At 40.4% G+C, this 23,257-nt stretch overlaps 1 protein-coding gene across 1 annotated transcript; it reads left to right on the forward strand.

Moving 5' to 3' along the window:
- The first annotated feature begins 2,613 nt into the window (after nucleotides 1–2,613).
- On the forward strand, nucleotides 2,614–22,648 carry mmp17b (matrix metallopeptidase 17b). Its single transcript, XM_032554539.1, has 12 exons — nucleotides 2,614–2,700; nucleotides 11,241–11,459; nucleotides 11,891–12,023; nucleotides 12,119–12,269; nucleotides 14,066–14,174; nucleotides 14,444–14,621; nucleotides 15,990–16,166; nucleotides 17,560–17,653; nucleotides 18,096–18,169; nucleotides 18,952–19,101; nucleotides 19,401–19,682; nucleotides 20,416–22,648. The coding sequence occupies exons 2-12, from the start codon at nucleotides 11,331–11,333 to the stop codon at nucleotides 20,799–20,801; spliced, it is 1,863 nt and encodes a 620-aa protein (XP_032410430.1). The 5' UTR covers nucleotides 2,614–2,700; nucleotides 11,241–11,330; the 3' UTR covers nucleotides 20,802–22,648.
- Nucleotides 22,649–23,257: the final 609 nt, after the last annotated feature.

A 23,257-nucleotide genomic window follows, 5' to 3' on the forward strand; every position in this document is an offset into this window, starting at 1 on the left:
CCATCTCTTCCCCTTCTCAGTTGGGAACATTTTGCTTTGGTCCAATGAGCAGAAGAGCTGGAGACGTCACTGGGGAGAGTCTGGGTTTTCCAGAACTTTCAGAGGGCAAAGACAACGAATAAATGGATGGATTAAACAGTTCTGACATGCACATTAATAATCACAGTTCAGTCCCACACTGCTCTTATTGTTGGTCTGAAGCCCTGACCCTGGTCCTCCCTGGCCCAGTGCATCACTGGTGGTTCACCAGCATTTGATCATCAGCCGCAGGGTTACATCATCACAGATCTGCGTAATTGTTACACCGATGGACACTGAGACAATATGCCGTCCTCTGACCCACCAGCGGCTTTATTAGTAAAATCGTCATGTGGCCCTCAGAAGGGATCCATCTGTGGTGAACTTGGGAGAGGGTCATTCAGAGCAACAGACGGAGTGTAAAAAAAAAAGGGCGGGGGAAAAGAGCATTTTCGTTGCTATGGGCAACAACTAAATGAGTCCTTCACAGTCACAGACACACAACTCCTTTCATATATATAACAAGATCCCCCATCCAGCTTCCATCACCCATTAACCCCAAGTCACCTTTGACCCTTCCCAGCAGCTGCATTCAGGAGGAAGTAGTCTGTTGTCACGGTGACAGAGGAAACGTTTAATAGACTTTTGACTTTCAAAAAGTTGCATTGTGAAAGGACCCAAGCATCCATCCTGATCAGGGGTTTTTTCACTGACATCTGTTTATGGCAATTTTACACCTGCATATGTGTGTTACATTGTCTGAGCAGCTAATATTTCAAAATTAACAAGCAAATCTAGTGCAATCCATCACTTTGTTACTGTTAAAGATGCATTAAGCATTTCCATATTTCTGTATGACTGGGTAAACTTTTTTCATGTAGCTGCTTTCACAAGTCAAAAATGACAAAGTTTTTTTTACAACAAAAACAAGCATGGAAAACGTAGAAGATTAAAACATAAAAAGAAATGATAAAACAGCAAATGCAATGGTTCTGGCTGAAATCTTTGTATGTAAGGAAAATTTAAAAAGCAATAATTATTTTTTACTCATTAAGATCAGATCAGCAAGTGACTTGATTTTTTTTAAGTAAGGTAAGTGTGCCACACATTTCTTAAGAAAATATGAAGTGTGGCAGCTGGAACCTGCAGCTGTACATTTCTTTATATTACTTGACAGGGTGACCAACAATAAGAGATGATTGAAAATGCAATAAAATCAGAGAAAGTCCAACTAACAGATAACCTGTTTTTCCAAGTGACAATTAAAATAACTGAATAGATTTGTAAGAACGTCAAACTTAAGTAAAAAAAAAAATTACTGTTTTAATATTGTGCAATTTCTGGAGTGAAAGTGTATGGCAATTTACATTGGGTAGAATTAATCTATTATTTGATATTGTTGACCTTACTGATCAAATATAATCTCATTCAACTTAGTCATTTTAAGCTGGTAGTATTTTTACAGAAGTAGGTAAAATGAATACATAAATACCCTGAATTTTACAAAAACAATATAATTAGTATCCATGGATAGGCTACTAGTATTTATTCTATAGACATAAATGTAGCCAGGTCAAACTTTTTTGAGTGCAGCATAAGCTCAAAGTATTACACTTAATATCCCAAAGATATACAAAGTCCAAAAAAGTCAGAGAGGATTGAAAAGTTTTTCAAGACTTTGTAAAATCTACGCTGAAGACGAGGATCTGTGTGTGAAGGAAACGTGTCAGATGTGTGTGTGAAGCTGCAGAAAGAGTCGGGTTTCCTGCTAAGCCACCATCCAGCTCCACACACAGATGAGATGGAGCGTAATGATCCCAGTGGGACTGGGCGGGAAGTTAATAGGCCAGGGAATCCAACAATGGAAGAAACAGTATTAGCATCGATGTGCCCCAATCTGTAGCAATAAAGAAAATACCAACCAGGAAAACCAGGAACAAACGTTTTTATTACAGAGACACACCCAGTCGAAATGGTTTTCCAGCTTTGCGTCGCGTTGCGATGCTTTCATAGAGAGAGGGAGCTGCATGCGAGCGGTGAATACAGAAGCAGGTCATGGCGCGTTGCCGTCTAACAGTTGGTTCAGTAGCTTAAACACGAAGAAGCAGCACGAGAGGCCGGAGCAGACAGGAAGGGATGGAGTGACAAATCTGTTCGACTTCATTTTACTTCTGTTTTAATCCTCACGTTAAGAGGATTGGGAGGAAAATGTTGATGGCATCATGAGCGAAGATACATGCAGATGTTGCACACACACTCACTCGCAAAGCCTATCTTTTCTGTGTAACACACACTAATCCTCCCTGCTGAATCCACCGTTTGTTCCTGCGTGCGGGGGAGCATTCTGCCTTCTAACTAATTGTTTCAGATTTTTTATTTCTATTTATTTATTTCATTTCTATATTGGTCAAATATGCTCTGATGTTCAGGAAAAGTCAATAGTGCAAAGTGACCAATGAAGGACACGAAGTGAGGCTACATTTGTCACCATGGTTTTGACAGTGGGTGGGTTAGAGGCAGAGGGGGGCAGTCAGGGTGTGTGTGTGTGGGGAGGGGGGTTAAAGATGAAGCTTTGACAGAAAGAAGAAGCTAGAGAAGAGAAAGGACCCATCTGTTCGTCCCTCAGCAGATAAAGAGAGCTGGAGAGGGGGTCAGACGCAGAGAATGAGCAGGAGCAGGAAGGTAAGCAGGAGAAACGATTCTGTAGCTTTCTGCTTTGGTTCAGGCTGGTTGCAGTGACCGGGGGGTGAGGGGAGCGGAGGGGGGTCTGGGGGACAGTTTGGAGTCTCTACAAGAACCAAGTTTATGTCTGATGGCAGCATGGTGTGTCTGGAAGACTCGGGCTGTGTGATGTGAGACTGCAGCGGCAGACGGTGACAGAACTGTTAGCGTCTGGGCAGATAAAGACAGAATCACTGCACAGCTGATTTACAGTGGCTGTCAGTCTGTTTGCATCATTTTATATTTCACTTCTTCACTTCCCCACATTTTAACCACACACTGAAAATGATGTCAAGTAATGCTAAGTATTGTAAAGCAGGTGCTACTTGGGCTGCCTTCAGTGGTGTGCAGCAGAATGTTTGGAATCAGTGGTTTACAAGTCAAAAACTAACAAATGAATTGTGACGGGGAGCAGAAAACCATGAGCCTCTCAGACAGCCAGCATGAACTGACAGGATTCAGGAACGAATGCTGGGGGCTGCTTCACCGCGTTCTGTTGATCTGTACAATCAGACTGGACCAGGGATCAACTCCAAGGTCAGGGTAGGACAGGAATCTCTGAGATCCAAGTTGGAGTTTGTAGTTGGAATACTGATGTTTATTTTGGACATGTGATTTCAGTTTTAAAAATTGAAACTTATTTTAATTCCAGCTTTTCATTTAAGTTGACTGTTTAATTCCAACTAATACTGCAGTGTTAGTAAAACCATTTAGACTGGAGCAGACTTAAAATTGTACAAAAATCTGGATGCTAACAAAAATCTGGATGCTAATTCTTTTTGTACATGGTAGAAAACATGACAGGACATTTTCTCCATGGCTACCAATGATTAGATATCATCTCCAAAATTCAATATTTGATTGCATCTTATCTAACTTATTTATGAAGTATATGAATGTTTATCTTACTTTGTAAAAAGTGTTTGCTGCTAAGCTGCAAATGCTCCTATGGTCTTCAGTTCTTGTGATTGATGGTTGCTGTCCGTCTTCTTTCCTCTTCAAAAGGTTTATGATAACGTGACAAGTTTGGTTTTTGTCCTCGTCTGTTTGGGAAGCCGACTATGCAGCTTCCTGTGACTGTTTTTACAGTGAAATTAACTAAATAAAAGCAATATTAGTCTACCAACTGTCTTTTTTGACAAGTTAATGTACACATGGGTAGTTTTACCGTCCATCATGGCGGAGTGGGCTACAGCACCAAACTCTTCTGTCCTTTTCCCCTGAACAAAATAATTACCTAAACCTGACAGACATTTTACTTCCCTCAATCTGTAAATCAAGTAAGAAGAGAACTTTGAACTAGTTTGAAACATGTTCTGTATTCCTCAGTAGCCTTTGCTAGATCATGAATGCATGACTTAGCGTGACGGGACCTTCACAGCAGCACAGGTCTGTGTGTTGTGTTTCAATGGGATGTTAGCTACCTTCTGACCTTCTCTCTGTTCGCCTTTGGATTCATTTTCTCAAAGCTGCACTCGTTCATTCATTCATCTTCTTTACCTCCCTCCCATCCTTTTTGAAACTGGGAACCCTCTAACTTAATTAAATGAAGCATCTTCAACCCGACACAGCCACACACACGCCCACACACACGCCCACTCAGCAGCACCCTCCCCTCTGTACTCTATGCTAATTCCCTTCCATCTTCTGATTGCATCCCCTTCGTTGTCGACCCCCCCCCCTCACTTCTCCGCCCCCAGTGGGGCTACAGTACAAATGTTTCCCGTCAGCTTCTTTCACTCGTAGCATTGACTCAATTGTGTTGGAGTGACATTGTGAGGTGAAGGTGTTCTAGCTGATATTTCCTGGGAAAAACGGAGACAAAGACGCAATAAAAGTTGGCATGAGATCAGGAGAGAAAGCAGTGATTGTTTTTTCATTTCTTTTAATCCTGCAGAGTGGAGCCAACTGAAAGGTGCTCCCTCTTTATCTGAACGGACAAAGCTGACACACAGACTGGGGCCAGAGGGGGCCAGGAGAGAGTAGATGAGTGGTCTCCTCCTGTTTTTGAACATGTTTCTCTGCTTCCAGGAGAGTCAACTCTGAGGACTTCAGTGAAGAACTCGTTATTTGGTCACTTTCGTATTAAAATATATTATTTAAAGTGGGGTTCTGCTTTCTGGTGCTATAGTCACATGACATTTTATTCAAATCAAATAATCATATCTAACATAAAAGTTACATTTTTGTGAATCCTTACAGAATATTTAGGCCAGGACCTACTTTGGCTTGGTTGATATATGATAGAGCCCTGCCTGTTTGCTTTCCATTTCTGCTGATTCAACCATTTGCAGATTTTTCTGCAGAACGCAACTCTAAATTATTCATAAAAAATTGTCCAGTTCCAGATTTTTGTGTAGCTGACCCCCCAAAATACTGACATGCTATTGGTGACATTTCATTGTCCTTTTGTACTGATGAGCTGTACACCCAAGCAGTAACCTTTGTTTGCTGCTGAATCAGGGATGTGCACCCGCTAAATTATTGAATAAATATACAGATAAACTCAACAACAAATATACTGAATCTTTTTAATCTGTTATTTAGATTCAAAGTGTTAGTCTACCCATTCTACTTTCCTGATCATTCATGGAACTTCTTTGGGAATGTGGACTGTAGCTGCTAACATTAGCGTTGGGGTTGTTTGTGCCGCGGCTGCATGTTTAGCATTGAGATGCTATTTTAGGCTTGAAGAGCTGACAGGCTAACTCCATCTAACACAATTTGAACACCATAGTCCAAACAGATCGTTTTTTGAAGCAACAATTAACCCCCAGTGGCTCAAAAGGAGAAGCTGTGACTTCCATCACTGTTGTTAGCGGATAACGCTTGTGAGTCAGATTTATGGGCGAATCAGAAACAACACAAAAGTTCAGAGGGGGCCAGTCAGATGTCAGGGAGGGCCAGTGAATTTTTTCACTGTGGCCCAGTCAGAACTAATTTTGTTTTGCTCTAAACTGAATCAACTTTGAACGCTCTCAGTTACATCATGGAGGGAATTACATCTATATTAACAATTTTTTAGTTTTCGGATGTCAAAAAGCTGAGGTTTGATGATTTGTTGATCTTAAGAAGTGACTAGAAAATTTCGGAAGAAATTTAGCCGGGGCCTGCCAAGGCGTGCCCGTCGGTTTGGGCCCGGCGTTGTCACGCTACAAATTGGCATCGATGCTAAAGAACGCTGCAACGTAATCAATAGCATGCTGAGAATCACAAGAACGTTAAGTAAGGTGGACGTGCACCATTCAGTATGATTTAAAATGTTGTCAAGGCTTTTATTTTGGAATTTTTGTTAAACTTCATTTCAAAGGGCCAACCTAATCCCATGAATAACAGTCATTGGATAAAATCAGTTATATAATGCTCAAAACACAAGTAGTTGATGTAAAAATATTAAAGGCTTTTATTTTGGAATTTTTGTTAAACTTCATTTCAAAGGGCCAAACTAATCCCATGTGTAACAGTCATTGGGTTAAATCAGTTATATATTGCCCAACAGAGCAAATATCTGATTTAAAAATATTCAAGGCTTTTATTTTGAAATTATTATTATGCTTAATTTTAAAGTTCCAAACTAATCCCATGTGTAACAGTTACTGAGTTAAATCAGTTATATACAGCCCATAGCAGCAAGTAGTTCTAAAGGCCAGTTCAGTCCTGATCTGTTTCAACTGAGGGTTCCACTATAGATAGAACTACAGCGATGCGTATTTGTAGTCCTAATCAGCAGCCAATAGCCTCTTGAGTTCCGTTGCTATGTTAAATAAGTTTCTCACCAAGGTGTGAACTGTTAGTGACAGAGCCTGAGACAGCCTAGAAAATCCTGTCGCATGACTTTGCTCTGAAGCACCGTGACAGAAAACCGTACGGTCTAGATAAATTTCGAAAACATTTTACCGGAGCAGACAGGCGTATCAATGTGAGGACCGATTTTGATACCAATCGTGCGATATTTGTGGGCGTGATGGCGATTTCAAAATTATTTTGGGCTCAAAAAATCTCTTCATTTCTCACTCTAGCCGAGATCTAAAGGCCCTGGCTCTCACTCTAATTTTCGGAAAAATGAGAAACTTTGGGTCGCTTAGAGACAAATTGTGGACAAACCGTAACTGGTATCGACGAGCCGTCTTCACTTTCGAAGAGATCACAGACGTATCTACAAAATGAAATTTGAATGGCATTTCTACGTGAATTCGTGACGACACAGAAAATCCTCAAAAATAGGGTATTTCTAGGATTTTTCCCATTGACTTATAATGGGGTTTTTTTCGTAGTTTTTTGCGAATTATGTCGCCACGTTAAGCCCAAATCCCACCAAAAGTAATAGCTCCAATGGCGTGAATTTTCTGCACGTTTTGATACCTCATTTGTAGGTGTGCACGCAGCGGTATGAGCCGCATTAACGGTTACGGATGAAAAATAAAGAATTGGGAGAATAGCAATAGGTTCCTGCCATTGCTTTGCATGGCAGGCCCCAAATATACTCCTAAGGAAAGACGTCACAACAGTGATGGTTCCACATCGTTACAGACAAAGTAGATGTTGATTTGGTGCAAAAAATAGAAAGAAAATATCGGTCCTGCAGTGGCTTTTTCCATTTTTTTCAGCTCCACCCTTCTCTTTGTCCTTTCCGGTTTTTGGCATATTGACTAATTGGGGCCTGCCATGCAAAGCAATGGCAGGAACCTATTACTATTCTCCCAATTCTTTATTTTTCATCCGTAACCGTTAATGCGGCTCATACCGCTGCATGCACACCTACAAATGAGGTATCAAAACGTGCAGAAAATTCACGCCATTGGAGCTATTACTTTTGGTGGGATTCGAGGTTAACATGGCGACATAATTCGCAAAAAACTACGAAAAAAACCCCATTATGTCAATGGGAAAAATCCTACAAATACCCTATTTTTGAGGATTTTCTGTGTCGTCATGAATTCACGTAGAAATGCCATTCAAATTTCATTTTGTAGATACGTCCGTGATCTCTTCGAAAGTGAAGACGGCTCGTCGATACCAGTTACGGTTTGTCCACAATTTGTCTCTAAGCAACCCAAAGTTTCTCATTTTTCCTAAAATTAGAGTGTCTCTGTCTGATTGCCCCTCTGCTAGAGTGAGAAATGAAGAGAATTTTTCACCCCAAAATAATTTTGAAATCGCCATCACGCCCACAAATATCGCACGATTGGTATCAAAATCGGTCCTGACATTGATACGCATGTCTGCTCCGGTAAAATGTTTTCGAAATTTATCTAGACCGTACGGTTTTCTGTCACGGTGCTTCAGAGCAAAGTCATGCGACAGGATTTTCTGAGGCTATCTCAGGCTCTCTCCCATGTATTTGACTAGAATTTCAGATCAGGGCACAACATTTCTTTCTCTCATCACTGTTATTGCTGTGAGTGACGTAGAGATATGAATCTCGGGACTATCGCAGAAGACACATAGGCCTCTCATACGCTTCAAACGGTTTTCGAATATGTATTACGGTTCCCGAACGGAAAGGACTTGTTCCCAATGCTTTTTTTCAGTTAAACTGGCTGGCTGAAACAGAGTATTCTCTGCCCCAGCCTCTCTCACTAACAGCTCACACTTTGCTGAGAAAATTATTTACCATAGCAACGGAACTCAAGAGGCTATTGGGTGGTGGTTAGGACTACAAATAAGCATCACTGTAGTTCTAACTATAGTGGAACACTCAGTTGAAACAGAGGATGACTGAACTGGCCTTTAGAACTACTTGCTGCTACGGGGTGTATATAACTGATTTAACTCAGTAACTGTTACACATGGTATTAGTTTGGCCTTTTGAAATGAAGCATACTGAAAATTTCAAAATAAAAGCCTTGAGAATTTTTACATGAGATTATTGCTCTTTTGAGCATTGTATAACTGATTTTATCCAATGACTGTTATACATGGGATTAGGTTGGCCCTTTGAAATGAAGCCTAACAAAAATTTCAAAATAAAAGCCTTGAATATTTTTACATCATGTAATTGCTCTTTTTGGCTTTATTTGACTTTTTCATCCAAAGCACTGTTACACATGGGATTAGTTCGGAACTTTAAAATGGAGCATAATAATAATTTCAAAATAAAAGCCTTGAATATTTTTACATCAGGTAATTGCTCTGTTGAGCATTATATAACTGATTTAACCCAATGACTGTTATACATGGGATTAGTTTGGACCTTTGAAATGAAGCTTAACTAAAAATTTCAAAATAAAAGCCTTGAATATTTTTACATCATGTAATTGCTCTTTTTGGCTTTATTTGACTTTTTCAGTCGAAGCAATGTTACACATGGATTTAGTTTGGCACTTTGAAATGAAGTTTTACAAAAATTTCAAAATAAAAGCCTTCACAAAAATTTTAAATCATACTGAATGGTGCATGTCCACCTTACTTAACGTTCTTGTGATTCTCCACATGCTATTGATTATGTTGCAGCGTTCTTTAGCATTGATGCTAATTTCTAGCATGACAACGCCGGGCCCAAACCGACGGGCACGGTTTGGCAGGCCCCGGTTAAATTTCTTCAGAAATTTTCTAGTTTGACACTCTTCTTTCTCAGCTTTCTTTTTTTCAAATTACGAGGGGATGTATATATCTCCCTCTAGTGGACAAAATATCGAACCCTGTCTGAGGTTTTGCTACATATGAAGCCCCATCCATCCATCCATCCATCCATCCATCCATCCATCCATCCATCCATCCATCCATCCATACATACATACATACATACATACATACATACATACATACATACATACATACATACATACATACATACATACATACATACATACATACATACATACATACATACATACATACATACAGTACATACATGTAGTAATTTTGTAAATTGGTTTCCCTTCAAAAAACACAACATAAGCTATTTGCGCAGTAGCTTGATCCACAAACACGTCTTAAAATGCCACTGAAACTTTAGATGATATCTGGGGTGCTGTGATGGCGCCGGGGTTAAGTACAACTCTCATAAGGAGGCCTTAGTCCTTGATGCAGCAGTCACAGGTTTGATTCCTGGAATGGTGACCTTTCCCACATGTCTTCCCTTTCTCTCTTTACCTACTCTCCTGTTTCAGCACTTTCAAATAAAGGCCACTAGTGCCAAAAAACATGATTTTTAGGGTTAGGGTTAGACCAAAGTGGTCAAGTTCAATTCCCCATATGGAAAATAGAAAATCATAACAATCCCTTTGGTAATATGCAGCATGTTACAAGCTTCTAAAATCAGCCTAAACTGCTGGAGCAGCTTCAGCATAATGCCAACAGCAGCTGACGACTTAAGTCATGCACCCAGAGGAAGAAGAGCTCTTTGGTAGATGAGATCTCAGCATCACCATGGCAGCAGTACTGGCAGATTGAAGCCAGACAATATGGATCACTGTGTGGATTAAAAAAGCAAGTTGACAAACAAACCAAACACTGTGCTGATGCTGCTAGCTTTAGCAGGCGCATGAACCTTGTAGCTTCTGATCTGAACTGTCAGTGAAAACCTGTCTGACAGTTTGATGGTACACCAGAGGGTTTAATACAACCATCCAAATGTTCAAGACCCTTCATAAACAAAATGTCCTGGTCCAAATTCAGACGGTGCTCAGATATGAGGTCATCTTAAAGTTTTAGACATTGCAAACGACTCAAATGTGTTTTTTCTTCCAAAGCCTCCCTGAAGATTAAAAGATTCTAAGCTTGCAAACAGACTTATGGAAAGTAATTTTGATTAAAAAAAGAGGCTTTGTCCTCATTTGACCCATAGATGACTTGTAATATGTGTACATGGATTTTCCCTGTTTTACAATGAAAGGGTTCATGTCTACTATAACTACATTAGCAAATCTGACCGAAAATACCAATTTGTATTTTGGGGCCATTTTAGAACATTGCTGATACCTTACTATACCATAATAAGAAAATGTTTTATTGTGCCACTCATGGTGGAAGCATGTTGGAGCAGCTAGGTGTTCAACCCTATGATATAGGACTGAGGCGATTAGTCAGATTAACCCTGATTAATCCTGATTAATTGATTTTTTTAAATGAGCATCAACTAATCCAGTAATCCATTAATCATGAACTGGCCTTTCTTTGAGTAGCCTCAAAAAAGACTATTTGCTACAAGTAACTAAGCAAACACGGTACAAAAATATATATACATTTAGATTTAAGATAAAAACTTTCTTTGTCTGTAAATCTGTTCTACCCAGAACTCCTCAAGTTGTAGTTTTAACTTCACCTGGTTTAAATTCTATAAAAAACAAAATCTCTTATTAAGCACATTTTGCTATACAATTAATTCTTGGTTAGGGCAAAAATTAATCAGTTAATCCTCCCTAAAATTGATAGAGTAATGGATTAATTAAATAATGGTTAGTTGCTAATATCTTATGTTATTTCACTTTATTTTGAGCCAAATAGCTGAATGATGAACATTCGGACATTAACGCTACAGTTGCTTTGTGTTCCACCAGGGATGGAGATCTGGCTGACAGTCCATGTGCTTCTTCCTGTCCTCTGAGAGTGAGCGCTGAGTCTTCCTGTACAAAAAACATGCAACCAAGATGAAAATGTGGATTTTCATCCTGTGCCTGAGTAATGAATGGATGCAGACAGCTTCTGCTGCCAGTGTGACCCCAACTCCCTCGTCTCAACCCGCTACACCCACCGAAGATGAGAGCACCCAGCTGGTGGTAAAATAACAGAGATAGTTTTTATTAAACAATATTTGATCTGTGAATTTAGGTCACATTATTTTGATACAGTGGCGCATTTATGAAATATATCTGAAGACAAATAGTTTCACCAATACAGACAAGAAGTACGTCTTATTTGGTAGATGTACAGCGTTCAAAGGTAATCTACTTGTTTTTGCAGGCTGCTATGGTAGCCTAGTTCACAAAGATAGACTTACACTGAGAAAAATGAACTCATTAAAGTGAGAAATAATCTGAGAATCACTTTCCACAAACAGATTTCTGACTTTAAATTGAAGTTTCAGTGATCCAAAGAGACATTGTCCTACCAAGTCTGGGGTGGCTCATTAACCAAAAGCGAAGACAAGGATTTTATACGAGAGGCCTAATTAAATAATTGAGGCAGAAACGACTGTTCTCTTCTGCAGGATTGGCTGATCAAGTATGGCTACCTGCCCCCGTCGGACTCCTCCACCGGGCAGCTGCAGGCCTGGACAGCTGTCACTGACGCTGTCAAAGCCATGCAAATATTTGCCGGCCTCAAAGACTCTGGAGTTTTAGGTGAGGACGACGCCCAATGTTGGACTGACGGTTGATCTGCTCCTCTGACCCAAGGTTTAAATGTGAATGTGTCTTTCTGTACTTGTACTGTCTAGATGAGGAGACACTGGCGCTGATGAAGAGCCCACGCTGCTCCCTTCCTGACCAAGACGGATCATCCAAGTTACTGGTCCTCCAGCAGGGGAAGGAGATACAGAGGAGGAGGAGATCTGTCTCCATGTGGACCCGCAGGAACATAAACTGGAGGTTGGATGGAAGTCTATTATAACTCTTCTTACTCTGCCTAATTGCACATTAGTGTGTATCATTCATGTCACCAAAAAAGTGGTAAATATCACATTTTTAGACCAATGGAAGGCATGCTAGGTCTGGCTTAAAAGAGAGTGTTAAGATTGCATTTCATGTTGGAGTCAAAAGGGTCTGATCAGATTAGAAATTGGGGGCTCGTCCAGGATACCAGAACTTGCAGTGTAGCCTAAATTTAAGAGCAGCAATAGAGTTGTGTCCTGTAGCTGTAGTGTTGGGTCTATTTTAGTTCCTAACCTGCAAGGAATCAACCAGAGACACAAATTACTTTTCTGCAGAAGAGGGGAGCAGAGCCAGACGCGGAGAACCGCCGTCAAACACTGTCTGTGATCAACTCCGCCGGCTCTTTGTCCCCAACTGCCTTTTATTATGATTACAAGGAAGGAGGTTGGGCTTTTTCACACAGTCACACAAAGAATTGATCAAAGACCTTTACTACAGGATATTCTGGAACCTTCTGTGGACATGCCCTTACAAGGCACGAGGCTGACCGTACTTAGATAATTTTTCTAACATGTAGTGAATTCCCAGCAGCTTGTGTGTCTCTACTTAACCTTTGCACTTGACATCACTCTCTTCAGAAAGCATCCCATTTCATCATGAAGGACGTCAAAACAACCCATGCCTGTGTTAACTCCTGTAATGATTGTCCAAAAACAGACAGTTGACTAATATTAATTTTATTTAGAAATGGTCGCAGGGTGCTCAACAGAGGCACAAACAGATGAGGATGCAAACCAAGCTTGTCATTTTATCATAAACCTTCTGATGAGGAAAGAAGACGGTGATGGATAACAGCTGTCAATCATAAGAACTGGCAGCCCTCGGGGTATTTGCAGATTTTCAGTAAACACTTTTCATAAAGTAAGAAGATTAATCTTCATATACTAAATGAGTCATCAAGATTAGTGAGATGCAATCATATATTGCATTATGGAGAAGGTACACATCTAATCAATAGTAAGAAAATGCCCCACTATCATGGTACTTCTACAGACTTGAACAATTAGAAGCCACGGCTAAACTGGCCATAACAACTTAGGAAAACAATTGCATTCTGTTCCCTGTCCATCATGGTGCTTCAACGTTAGGTGAAGTAGTTGCAAAGTGTCAATAGCTCATGACAACCAATGTTGCTTCATTAAAGAAACATGACAACGTCTATCACACTGTATGTTGTAGTTATGTGTGGTAGTGTTTATTTCATATTACCTTTGGTCTTTTCGAGAGGTCTGGACACATTTAGTCTTTTAGTGGACTCATGTTTGGATTTAGTTGTCTAGCTAGTAAAAGAGTGAAAAGTCCTGAACCCAGATGGAATAACATTATCCTGTAAACTAAAGCCTCTTCCTGGTCACTTTTAGTTACTTTACAAATAAAAACTACTTCTGTCTTTTGAAAAAATAGTGACTGAGGAAAAAAAATTAATGTCGATGTCATGTTGACCTCAAAATAATACAGAACTGACATTTGTGTTGTGTTGTGGTGGTGTGCTTTGAAGTACCGTTATTATTAATAAATCACAGTTGAGGCTGATACATTGTCCTTTCTGTTTATTTTGGTAGATGTTTGAATGGTTGATAACATTGCTGAGTCTATTACTGAACACAGATCCTGTGGCCTATGTTGTATGTAAAGAAAACATGTGCATTGTGAAGCTCTATAAAAGGGCAATTATTATTTTTCTTTCACTTTGCCCTTTTCTCCTACTCACATGAGTATTTTCACCTTCTTAGGTTGCACTCCTACCCTTCCTCTTCACACCTGTCCAGGGAGATGATTCGTTCTCTGGTCTTCTACGCTCTAAGAGTCTGGGCAGAGCCAACGCCGCTGGACTTCCATGAGGTTGGTACATTTGTTTAATGGTGCCTGTCTAAAATAAAATAAAATAGTAAATTCACCTCTTGGATTTTATGAAACAAATAGGGACGAACCTCTAATTGGATAATTAAAGCCTGGATTAGTAGGTTTCAGTGAAAGAATGTTTTACAGATTATGGAGGCAGGAGGCCGAAATATTTCTATCGACTAAAATGCCAGTGAAGTGCTAAAGTTTGTGGTTGCCATGGATACTTTTGTTGGGTGCTGTACTCTGCTTATTTGTCTTGCATCCAGGTGGGCAGCCCAGAGGCAGCTGACCTGCAGGTAGACTTTCTCCAAGGTTACCATGGTGATGGCTATCCCTTCGATGGAGCGGGCGGAGCAGTGGGTCATGCTTTCTTCCCTTCAGATCCTGCCAGGGCAGGAGGAGTTCATCTGGATGCAGAGGAGCAGTGGGCTTTCAGACAGCCAGGTCAGGCTGCACTTATTTATTAATAACAAAAACATAAATAATACCTTCATTTTAGAGTGTTTATGCTCTCCCCCAAGAGAATGGTGCCCTGGGCAGATGGCATTTTACACATATTAATCCGCCATTGCACACCTGTTGGCAAAAAGACTCCAGCAGTCTGGCTTTAAATAGAAATCTGCATGATTGTTTGAAGACCAGAGAAGTATTGTTTTACTATTACGTGCAAGTTAATTAGCTATATTTAAATATTTTTACCAGGGCTGGAACTTTAACACGTTCATTTTGATTTGAAGTTAGAAGCTTATAGTGTTAAAAATTTTAACGCAATTAATTGCATTTTTTTTTTTTTTACATACACACTGTATCATTTTTGGTACGCCATAAATTTGACGATCAAAACCATGTTGTTTGAAAACAACACAAGCCAAGCGCACTCGCTACACTTGGATCATATGATTAGTTTTAGCTTCAAAAATCGATCTGATTGGACGCTTGTGTTCAACTTGTGCTAAAAAGGAGTTAGCAGGCCAGTAAAGATACTCAAGCCTAAGATAGCATCTCAATGCTAACCACAGATGTCCCCAATGCTAACGTTCCCAACACAATGGCTTGTTCGGTTCAGTGTAGATGAAAAAAAGAGAACTAATTGATAATTTTTGAAATTTTCTAGAACGAACAAGGAAACATTTCTTTTTTCTAGCTATTTTTTCTGAGAATAATCTCAAGCTTGTTTTATGTAAGTGTACTGCTTTTTTTCTATCTACAGTGGCCCCAATATGCCGTTGGACCATCTACGGTTCACGCTTCCAAAGACAGATTTGTTCATGAAGTTCCATGAATGATCATGGAACCTCATTAATTTTGTTCGTATGACTCTAATACCACTTTGCACCAATTTGATGGTTGAACAAACACCATATTAAAATCAACAAATGTCTTGATTGTTGAGCTCATATGTATATTAATTCAATCATTTTTACAGCAAAAAGGGTTTTTTTTAATTGAGAATGTTGCTTGTTTTAACGTATCATTTTCAATTAAACAGCAAGTAATTAATTACAGACCCTGGAATTAACTAATTTTTACATTATTGGTTGTGAATATTTATGTGTGATTCGGAAACTGGAAATGTTTTGGAGGCACAGTTTAGTGGCTGTTAGTGGTATTGCGCATAAAAACAATCTCTCCACTCACTTCATGTGCAAAACCATATTTTTTTCTGTTGTCTGCCTTAGATGACCCCGAAGGTTCTTGATTTGTAGTTGGTTCATTTCTGTCCAACAGCACCATCTTGTGGTCAGAAACGAGCTTTAAGAGACACATCTACTTTGTAATAACTCTGGTTTATCTGTGTGTATTCCCCTCCAGCTTATGAGGGCACGGACCTGTTTACAGTGTTGGTCCATGAGTTTGGCCATGCTCTCGGACTGGCCCACTCTTCGTCCCGCCACTCGGTGATGAGGCCATACTACCAGGGTCCTGTTGGAGACCCTTTGCACTACCGCCTGGGACAGCAAGATCTGGAGCACATCACTCACATCTATGGTAGGAACATCACTGCATCACTACCATGACATGACGACCTTTAATGTGATTGTAAGGAAGCACAAGATAGATGAACCAAAGCATAACTTTACAACCTCTAGACCAGGGGTGCCCAAAGTGGGTCCTGGAGGGCCGGCATCCTGCGTGTTTTAGTTCTCTTCCTGGTTTAACGCAGCTGGATCAAATGATGGCTCATTAGAGGCCTAAGAAGAACATTGACATGCTGAAAAGGTTGTTACTACAGGGAGAGAACTAAAGCATGCAGGATGCTGGCCCTCGAGAACCGACTTTGGACACCCCTGCTCTAGATGGTATAAATATTATTATACTTGAATTATATCTGAGCATCTTCCTGCACTGGAATGAAAACAGGCAAGGGTTTAGACTACAATAAGGGTGCTTTCACTCCGAGTTCAGTTGTCAACTTTGGGACAAAAATTATGTTTGTTCCATTTTCAGCTGGTGCAGTTTGCTTTCACACTGCACTGAGTCAAACAAACCAAACCCTTTGAAGAACCTGTTTACCCCACCTGAGTGGTGACAGGAACCACTCAGAGAAGCAACACAAAAACCTCTGAAGGTTTTTGTTTGAAGACACTGAGAGCAACTTCCTTCTTTGCAAAATGTATATGAAAATAGAGTAGTGTCCGCTTTTCAGCGGCTATAGGATTTCTCTTTTGTCGTTGGTAAAACACCATGAGCCAATTCTAGTGCTAGACTTGCTTGTTTGTATTTTAGTTGTATTTACCCAGAATTCCCTGTGCTAGTCTGATTCCTGCTCTTACAGCGGTCTCCGGTTTGCTTAGTGTTCACATATGCATTTGAACCGCTGCACCAGATCACTTCAACTGAACCCAGATCTTGGTTTTTAGGTGGACCAGAATTCATGGTTTTGATCCTCATCAGAGTTCGATTATACATTCACACCTCCACAAATGTACCGAACTTTCTACGCAAATGAACTAAAGTTAAACTAAAAGGGGCTGATGTGAATGCATCCTAAGAGTTCAATAGAGTACGTTAGCGGATCTGACAGCTGCTGTTACTGACTGCTGTTTGCTGTCAGCTTTAACCTCCACATTACCCTGCCATCCCATGTCAAAGCCTTGTATTGTAAAGCATGAGAGGATCAGAGGAAGGGAAATGTCTGGTGAAATGTGGAACTGATTGCACCATTTCCTTTCCCAGAATACCCTGTAAGCTCTGCAGACACAGCTGCCTGTCTGCATGTTTTCTAGCTCAACATTCCCTTCTCTTCATTGCGGTTGCTTTTACCGTGTTTGCAGAAGGTGTTGGCTGAGTTTTTACTGTGGTTTTAAGGGTTTAATGTGAATAATCCCATCCCTGTTCTGTGAGGTTTAACAAGTTCAACATATTTTAAATTCTGCTGCAGGTAAAAGGAACCAGCTTCTGCCAACAGATGCTCCTCGTCTTACAACGGAGCCTAAGCTGCACCACAGAGCCCATCACCATCATCACAGACATGGGTACGACCTGTACAAAGACAAACTGGGAGACTGTCACAACGTGGAATCATGGAGTTGGGATCAGCCATTCATTCAAAATGCTTGCAGCGTTTACAGCTAAAATTCTATATAAGTTAATTTTTCATAGTCTTTCTTGAAGGTTAGTGATAGCACTGAGCTCAGAGGAAGTTGTACATTCAAGGCTTAAGTGAGTGTAAACGCAGCCAAGGAAACCCAGGGTGAGTTCATTGAAGTAGCTGTGTGTAACGCAGTATAGTAGAGCTGGAATGGAACTGAACGACACTTTGACAGTAACAGAAGTACTTTGCAGTGACCACTTGTAGGATCAGCACAGAGTCATGAAGTGTGTGAGTGATGGAAATGGACACAAAAGAAAGTTTACTTAATTTATGGCACCAAATGAATCACCATGAGTCCTTTGACTCTGTTTTTGTCCCTTCAGCCCTCCCATAGATCGCTGTAACACCAGCTTTGACGCTGTGGCAAAGATAAGAGGAGAGACTTTCTTCTTCAAAGGTTTGAAAGCTGCTGTGGCTCCATCAGAAATGTTGGAAACAATAAATAAATTCAACATGTCATTATCTCCTTAAATACAGTATATACAGCTCTTGAAGAAATGAAGATCCACTGCACTGAACGCCATTGAAAACCTCATGGTTATTCGACCAAATATTAATTTCTGAACTCTTCCTCAGTTAAAACATTAGCATTGTTGTTTCTAAAGGAACATGAACTTTTTTCTTTGCATTATTTGAGTTCTTTTTCATCATTTTGACCATTTCTCATTTTCTGCAAATAAATAAAAAAAATTTGATTGGAATTTCAGAGACATGTTGTCAGCAGTTCATAGAATAAAACAACAATGTTCATTTTACTCAAACATAAACCTGTAAAAAGTTAAAACAGAGAAGCTGATCATTTTAAAGTGGTCTCTTCATTTTTTCCAGAGCTGTACATTGAGCTTGTAGCTTATAGTTAGCTACAAGTTGTAGCTAAGTATACTTAACTACAACTTGCATGTGCTTCTGAAAACATTTATAGCACAAAAAGACAGAAAGACTAAAAAACAACAAACAACAGTAAATAAACCCTATATATCTTTTATATAAATCTCTGTCTTTATAAACATCATCCTTCAGTGTGCTGAAGCTAATATTTCCTATTTAAGCTGCTGAGCTGCTAATGTTGCATCCAATGAAGACCTTCTGGAGGGACAACTAGAAACTCTTTCTCCAGTTTTGTACCTTCCATAATAATAACATTTGTGTGACATCATGTGTCCGTTGGTGTCGCTGCAGGCCTGACGGTGTGGCGGGTGAACGGTGGGGGTTTGGTGTCAGGGCGTGGCGCTGCGGTCAGGAGGCTGTGGAGGGGTCTTCCCCCTGACCTGCTGCGCCTGGACGGCGTGTTGGAGAGGCATTCAGATCACGCCATCATCTTCATCAGCGGTACACCCCACCGTTTTAACATGTTTACTTGTACAGTGTTCTGTCCTGACCCTGTTCCTGATATCTGGACTGATCTGCTGAAATATATAATATGAATTATAGCTATATGTAGAAACATCAGTTGGTTCTTTATCACTTTTAGCCAAAGCTATTTAGAGCCATTGTGGGAGGTTCAAAGAGCCACTGGTCTGTGGTTGGCATGTGATAAAATGTTAGAAGGTTCAGTGGGTGTGAACTCTTTTACAATACACACATACTGCTTCTGCTGCCTTACCTGGCTACTGTGTGTGCTGCTGCAGGCTCCAAGTTCTGGCTGTTCAGGGATCTGGCCCTTCAGGACGGCTACCCTCGGCCCCTGACTGCTCTCCGGATGGGGGTGAGCCTGACCCGAGGAGAACCTGATGATGATGAGGATGATGAGGATGAGTCAGCGCCGGGATCTGGACAGTGGGCCCTGGTGTGGGATCCAGAGGAAGGACCTGTGTGGGGAAAAGTGGGAGATTTAGAGAAAGAGAAGCAGGAAGACAAGTGGAGTCAGCTGCTTAGGGACGGTGTCAGCGGCATCACCACCGACAATGACGGTGAGGAAGTGAATGGTCTTGGAACGTGTTGCAACCTCTGCTCTCATTTTAAATATGAATAGAAATCAATTGTAGTGGGATTCAGTTGGTTAAAGGGGCAGTATTATGTGTTATCCAGCCAGGCACGTGGTTTCATTTTATAGCACAATCAAGTAACTATGTTAACTTCAATTGTTAATAAAAAAAGCTTTATAATCAATTATGACTTAAAAGAAATTTGACTTCATAATTTAGCGCTTTGAAATTGGTCCTCTGTGTCTTTAAAGCTCCTGCTCTTTCTGAAACTTCAGAAACCTTCAGAAAGTCATCACATCATGGCTCTTCTATTAACCCTTTAGCAACCTTTTTTCTTTTTTTTTTTACCAGCGTTTCACTGAGAACTAGCTCCTATAATGAGCTCAGCAGATGAGCAGTCCTACCAGGTGTTTGCTGATTGCTGCTGGCTAGTCTGAAGGAGCTGAGTGAGGGAGTTGTGGGGGAGCAGAGAGGCGGAAGCTTATAAACTGCAGCTCTTAGGAGGAGCTGCGTCTGGTGTGCTTTAGATGAGGAAATAACATTATGACATGATGTAAAGCTAAGAAAATGTGATTTTACATAATACTGCCCCTTTAAGAACAGAAATGTAAAAGGTTAGCTGAGTTTTTCGTCTAGAAACTGCTGAGTGCATGGTTACACTGATACACAGTATCAGTGTAACCATGTCCCTGTTGTAACTTTCTTCTCCCACTTTCAGGTTCTGTTTATCTGTTCAGAGGAGATTCCTACTGGAAGTTCATGTTTCCAGGCTCTGCACCACAGGACGGATACCCACGATCCTCCGCTGCAGACTGGTTGGACTGCGTCGACTCCTCGTCCCCGCCCGCAGTGGATGACTTCTCCCTGTCTCTGTCTCCTCCTGCGGGAAGACAAGAGCTGCGGGAAACACGGAGGGAGGACGGGCAAGATGGGGACGTGGGAGGGAGCAGGAGAGACAGACATCGGCATCAACCCAAATACAGACAGGACAGCGGGTCACACATCTGGACACAGTGCACATGCCAAAGTAAAGCACCAGGTGGCAGCAAAGCATCTGGGTTGTTGGTTTGTCTGCTGGTGACATGGGGTCTGACCAGGCTTTAGAAAATCTCATGTTTTACCAGGAAAGTGTTTGTGTGACTGTAACAGAATAAATCCACACTGAGCTGTAAAGATGTGGTTTTAGTTCAGGTTAAGAGAACTTGAGCATGTCCGTTGGAATGTTTCATGATTGTCTATAATTTGCCTCTAGTAGAGAGATCTTGGCCCAAAGTACATCACACATTTCATGCTTTTGTTCATGCAGGATGGAAACGGTCCTTCTTGACACTCGCCCAACTGCTCAGTTGAATTTTTCTTTTTTCATTTTTATGTACAGCTAAAACCCGATATTTACATACAGTGATTAAAATGACACCAACGTATTTTTCTTTCTCGTTGTCTGAAGTTAAATCAGATCAAACTTTTCTTGTTTTTGCTTAATTAGAATTATGAAAATAATTTCTATTTGCTGAATGCCAGAAAATTTAACAAGAAATCTTTTTTAGATTTTTATTTTTATTTTTGTAACTTTCCTTGAATTCAAAAGTTTTCATACATTTGGTCAGTATCAGGGATATCTGTCTTTAAAAACGTAAGACTTGGGTCAAACTTTCTGGGCTTCCTTCCATAAACATCTGATAGGTTAATTGACACATTTGTGTTAAACCTGTGGATGTATTTTAAGGCCACACCTGAAACAGGCTGCTTTCTTGTTTGACACGATGGGAAAGTAAAACACAAAAATCAGCCAAGATATCAGGAGGAAAATTGTGGCGCTGCACATGTCTGGTTCATTTGTGGGAACAATTTACCGATGCCTGATGATTCAGTGATGTTGGGGGCGAATTCCTGGCTCGCTGTCTCCACTCTAATTCATCCCAAAGCTGTTCTGTCAGACTGCCGTCAGATGAGTCGTTCTGTCCTCAGTCATCCCTGTCTTTACTTTGTTTTGTGTCCTGGTACACAATCACTGAAGGAACCATCCACATACTGTTCCCACAAAGTTTGAAGCTGTAATTTTCCAAAATGTCCCGTATACTGCAGCATTAAGAGTTCCTCTCACTGAAACTAAAGGGCCTAGCTGAGAACAACTCCTGAGAACTGCCCCACTTCGTAATCCCTCGTGCACCAAACGATACACTTGACAAACACAGACATGTTGGTTTGATGAAGGTGTTTATTATTAAGGGAGAAAAAAGTCAAACCTACATGGACCTGTAGGTTTGAATTTTGAATTGTTTTGTGTGTGAAAACAACTCAAAACTCAAGGGAAAAAAGTGAACATTTCTGTAAAATTATGGGAAATATTCTTAATCAGCAGAACATTCCACCGGACAGCAGAGGGTGCTGTTTGGTTTACGTATAACTAGGTGCTGCAATAAGCTATTTTGGGCTCTGATTAAGCTTCTACTATTCAGTGTTGGGATCAAATCTGAATTGTAATTTCTTTCTATATTTGTCAATACATATAACTGCAGGTATGAATGATGAGATGACATGATTTCATGTAATAACTCAGCAGTGTTGTGTGTAACGTGACTTTATTTGGAGTGATGAAAGTGTATTGTGTCCAGTGCAAATGTTTAGCCATGAGTTTTTGGTATGTGATAAAGTTATTACACAGCAGACGCCCACATTTTATCATATGGTCATGTATTAGAACATCAGTCAGTATTAAAACAATTACCGACTGTAGGGGGAAGACTCCTGTCAGTTGTCAATGTACCTCTGAGCAAGGCACATAACCCCAATTTGCCTTCCCATCTGCGTACCAGTGTTTGAATATGTGCGTGTGTGGGTGTGTGTGTGCGTGGGGGTGGATGTGTGTGTGTGTGGGCGTGGTTGGGTGAATGTGACTTGTAGTGGCACTCTGCATCCCAAAAGTTCGTTGTACCACCTTTGCAGTTTGTCTAGCAACAAATATTTGAATCACTCGACTGAAACCAAGTCTTCTTTTATGATGTTTACTTAAAGAACTCCAAAAGTTCACTTACAGAAAAAACGAAAGGCTCGGTACAGATCGGTCAAAAAATTGTGTTGCTTCCACCGTATCCAACTGCAATCTGCCCTCAAACGTGCATACGGGCAATATTAATGTTATGCATTACGTAGTGGAAGCCAAAATTACCTTTCACAATAAAAGTATCCCTTTACATTAACGAAGTTATACATTCCAGAAAATATACTCATCATGAATTTCTTTAAATTAAATTAAGCATATTTATACATTTTTAATCTAACTTATTATTCTATATGAATTCCCCATTAACTGGCTCTTACATGACTGTAGCGTAAAGCACTTTGAGTGAGTGGTCATGTGAGTAGAACAGCGCTATAAAATTTACATCCATTTACCTGATAAACCCTAATCCAAGAACACAAAGACATTAAAAACTGGATAGAAGTTGAGTCACAACATCTAGTTCCATCTCATTGTATCAGAACCAATCAGAACCTGTAGTTTTATCTCTTAAGAAGCCAAATAGAGAGGTGGGGTACAAGCTGTTGTGTGATTGGTC

This window comes from Xiphophorus hellerii, chromosome 23, assembly GCF_003331165.1.
Source record: "Xiphophorus hellerii strain 12219 chromosome 23, Xiphophorus_hellerii-4.1, whole genome shotgun sequence".
NCBI classification, from domain to species: Eukaryota; Metazoa; Chordata; class Actinopteri; order Cyprinodontiformes; family Poeciliidae; genus Xiphophorus; species Xiphophorus hellerii.

Coding starts and splice junctions, on each gene's coding strand:
- mmp17b (XM_032554539.1), top strand. CDS start 11,331: ATGAAAATGTGGATTTTCATCCTGTGCCTGAGTAATGAATGGATGCAG. Junction 16,167..17,559: donor GCACATCACTCACATCTATG/GTAGGAACATCA, acceptor ATTCTGCTGCAG/GTAAAAGGAACCAGCTTCTG. Junction 19,683..20,415: donor CATCACCACCGACAATGACG/GTGAGGAAGTGA, acceptor TCCCACTTTCAG/GTTCTGTTTATCTGTTCAGA.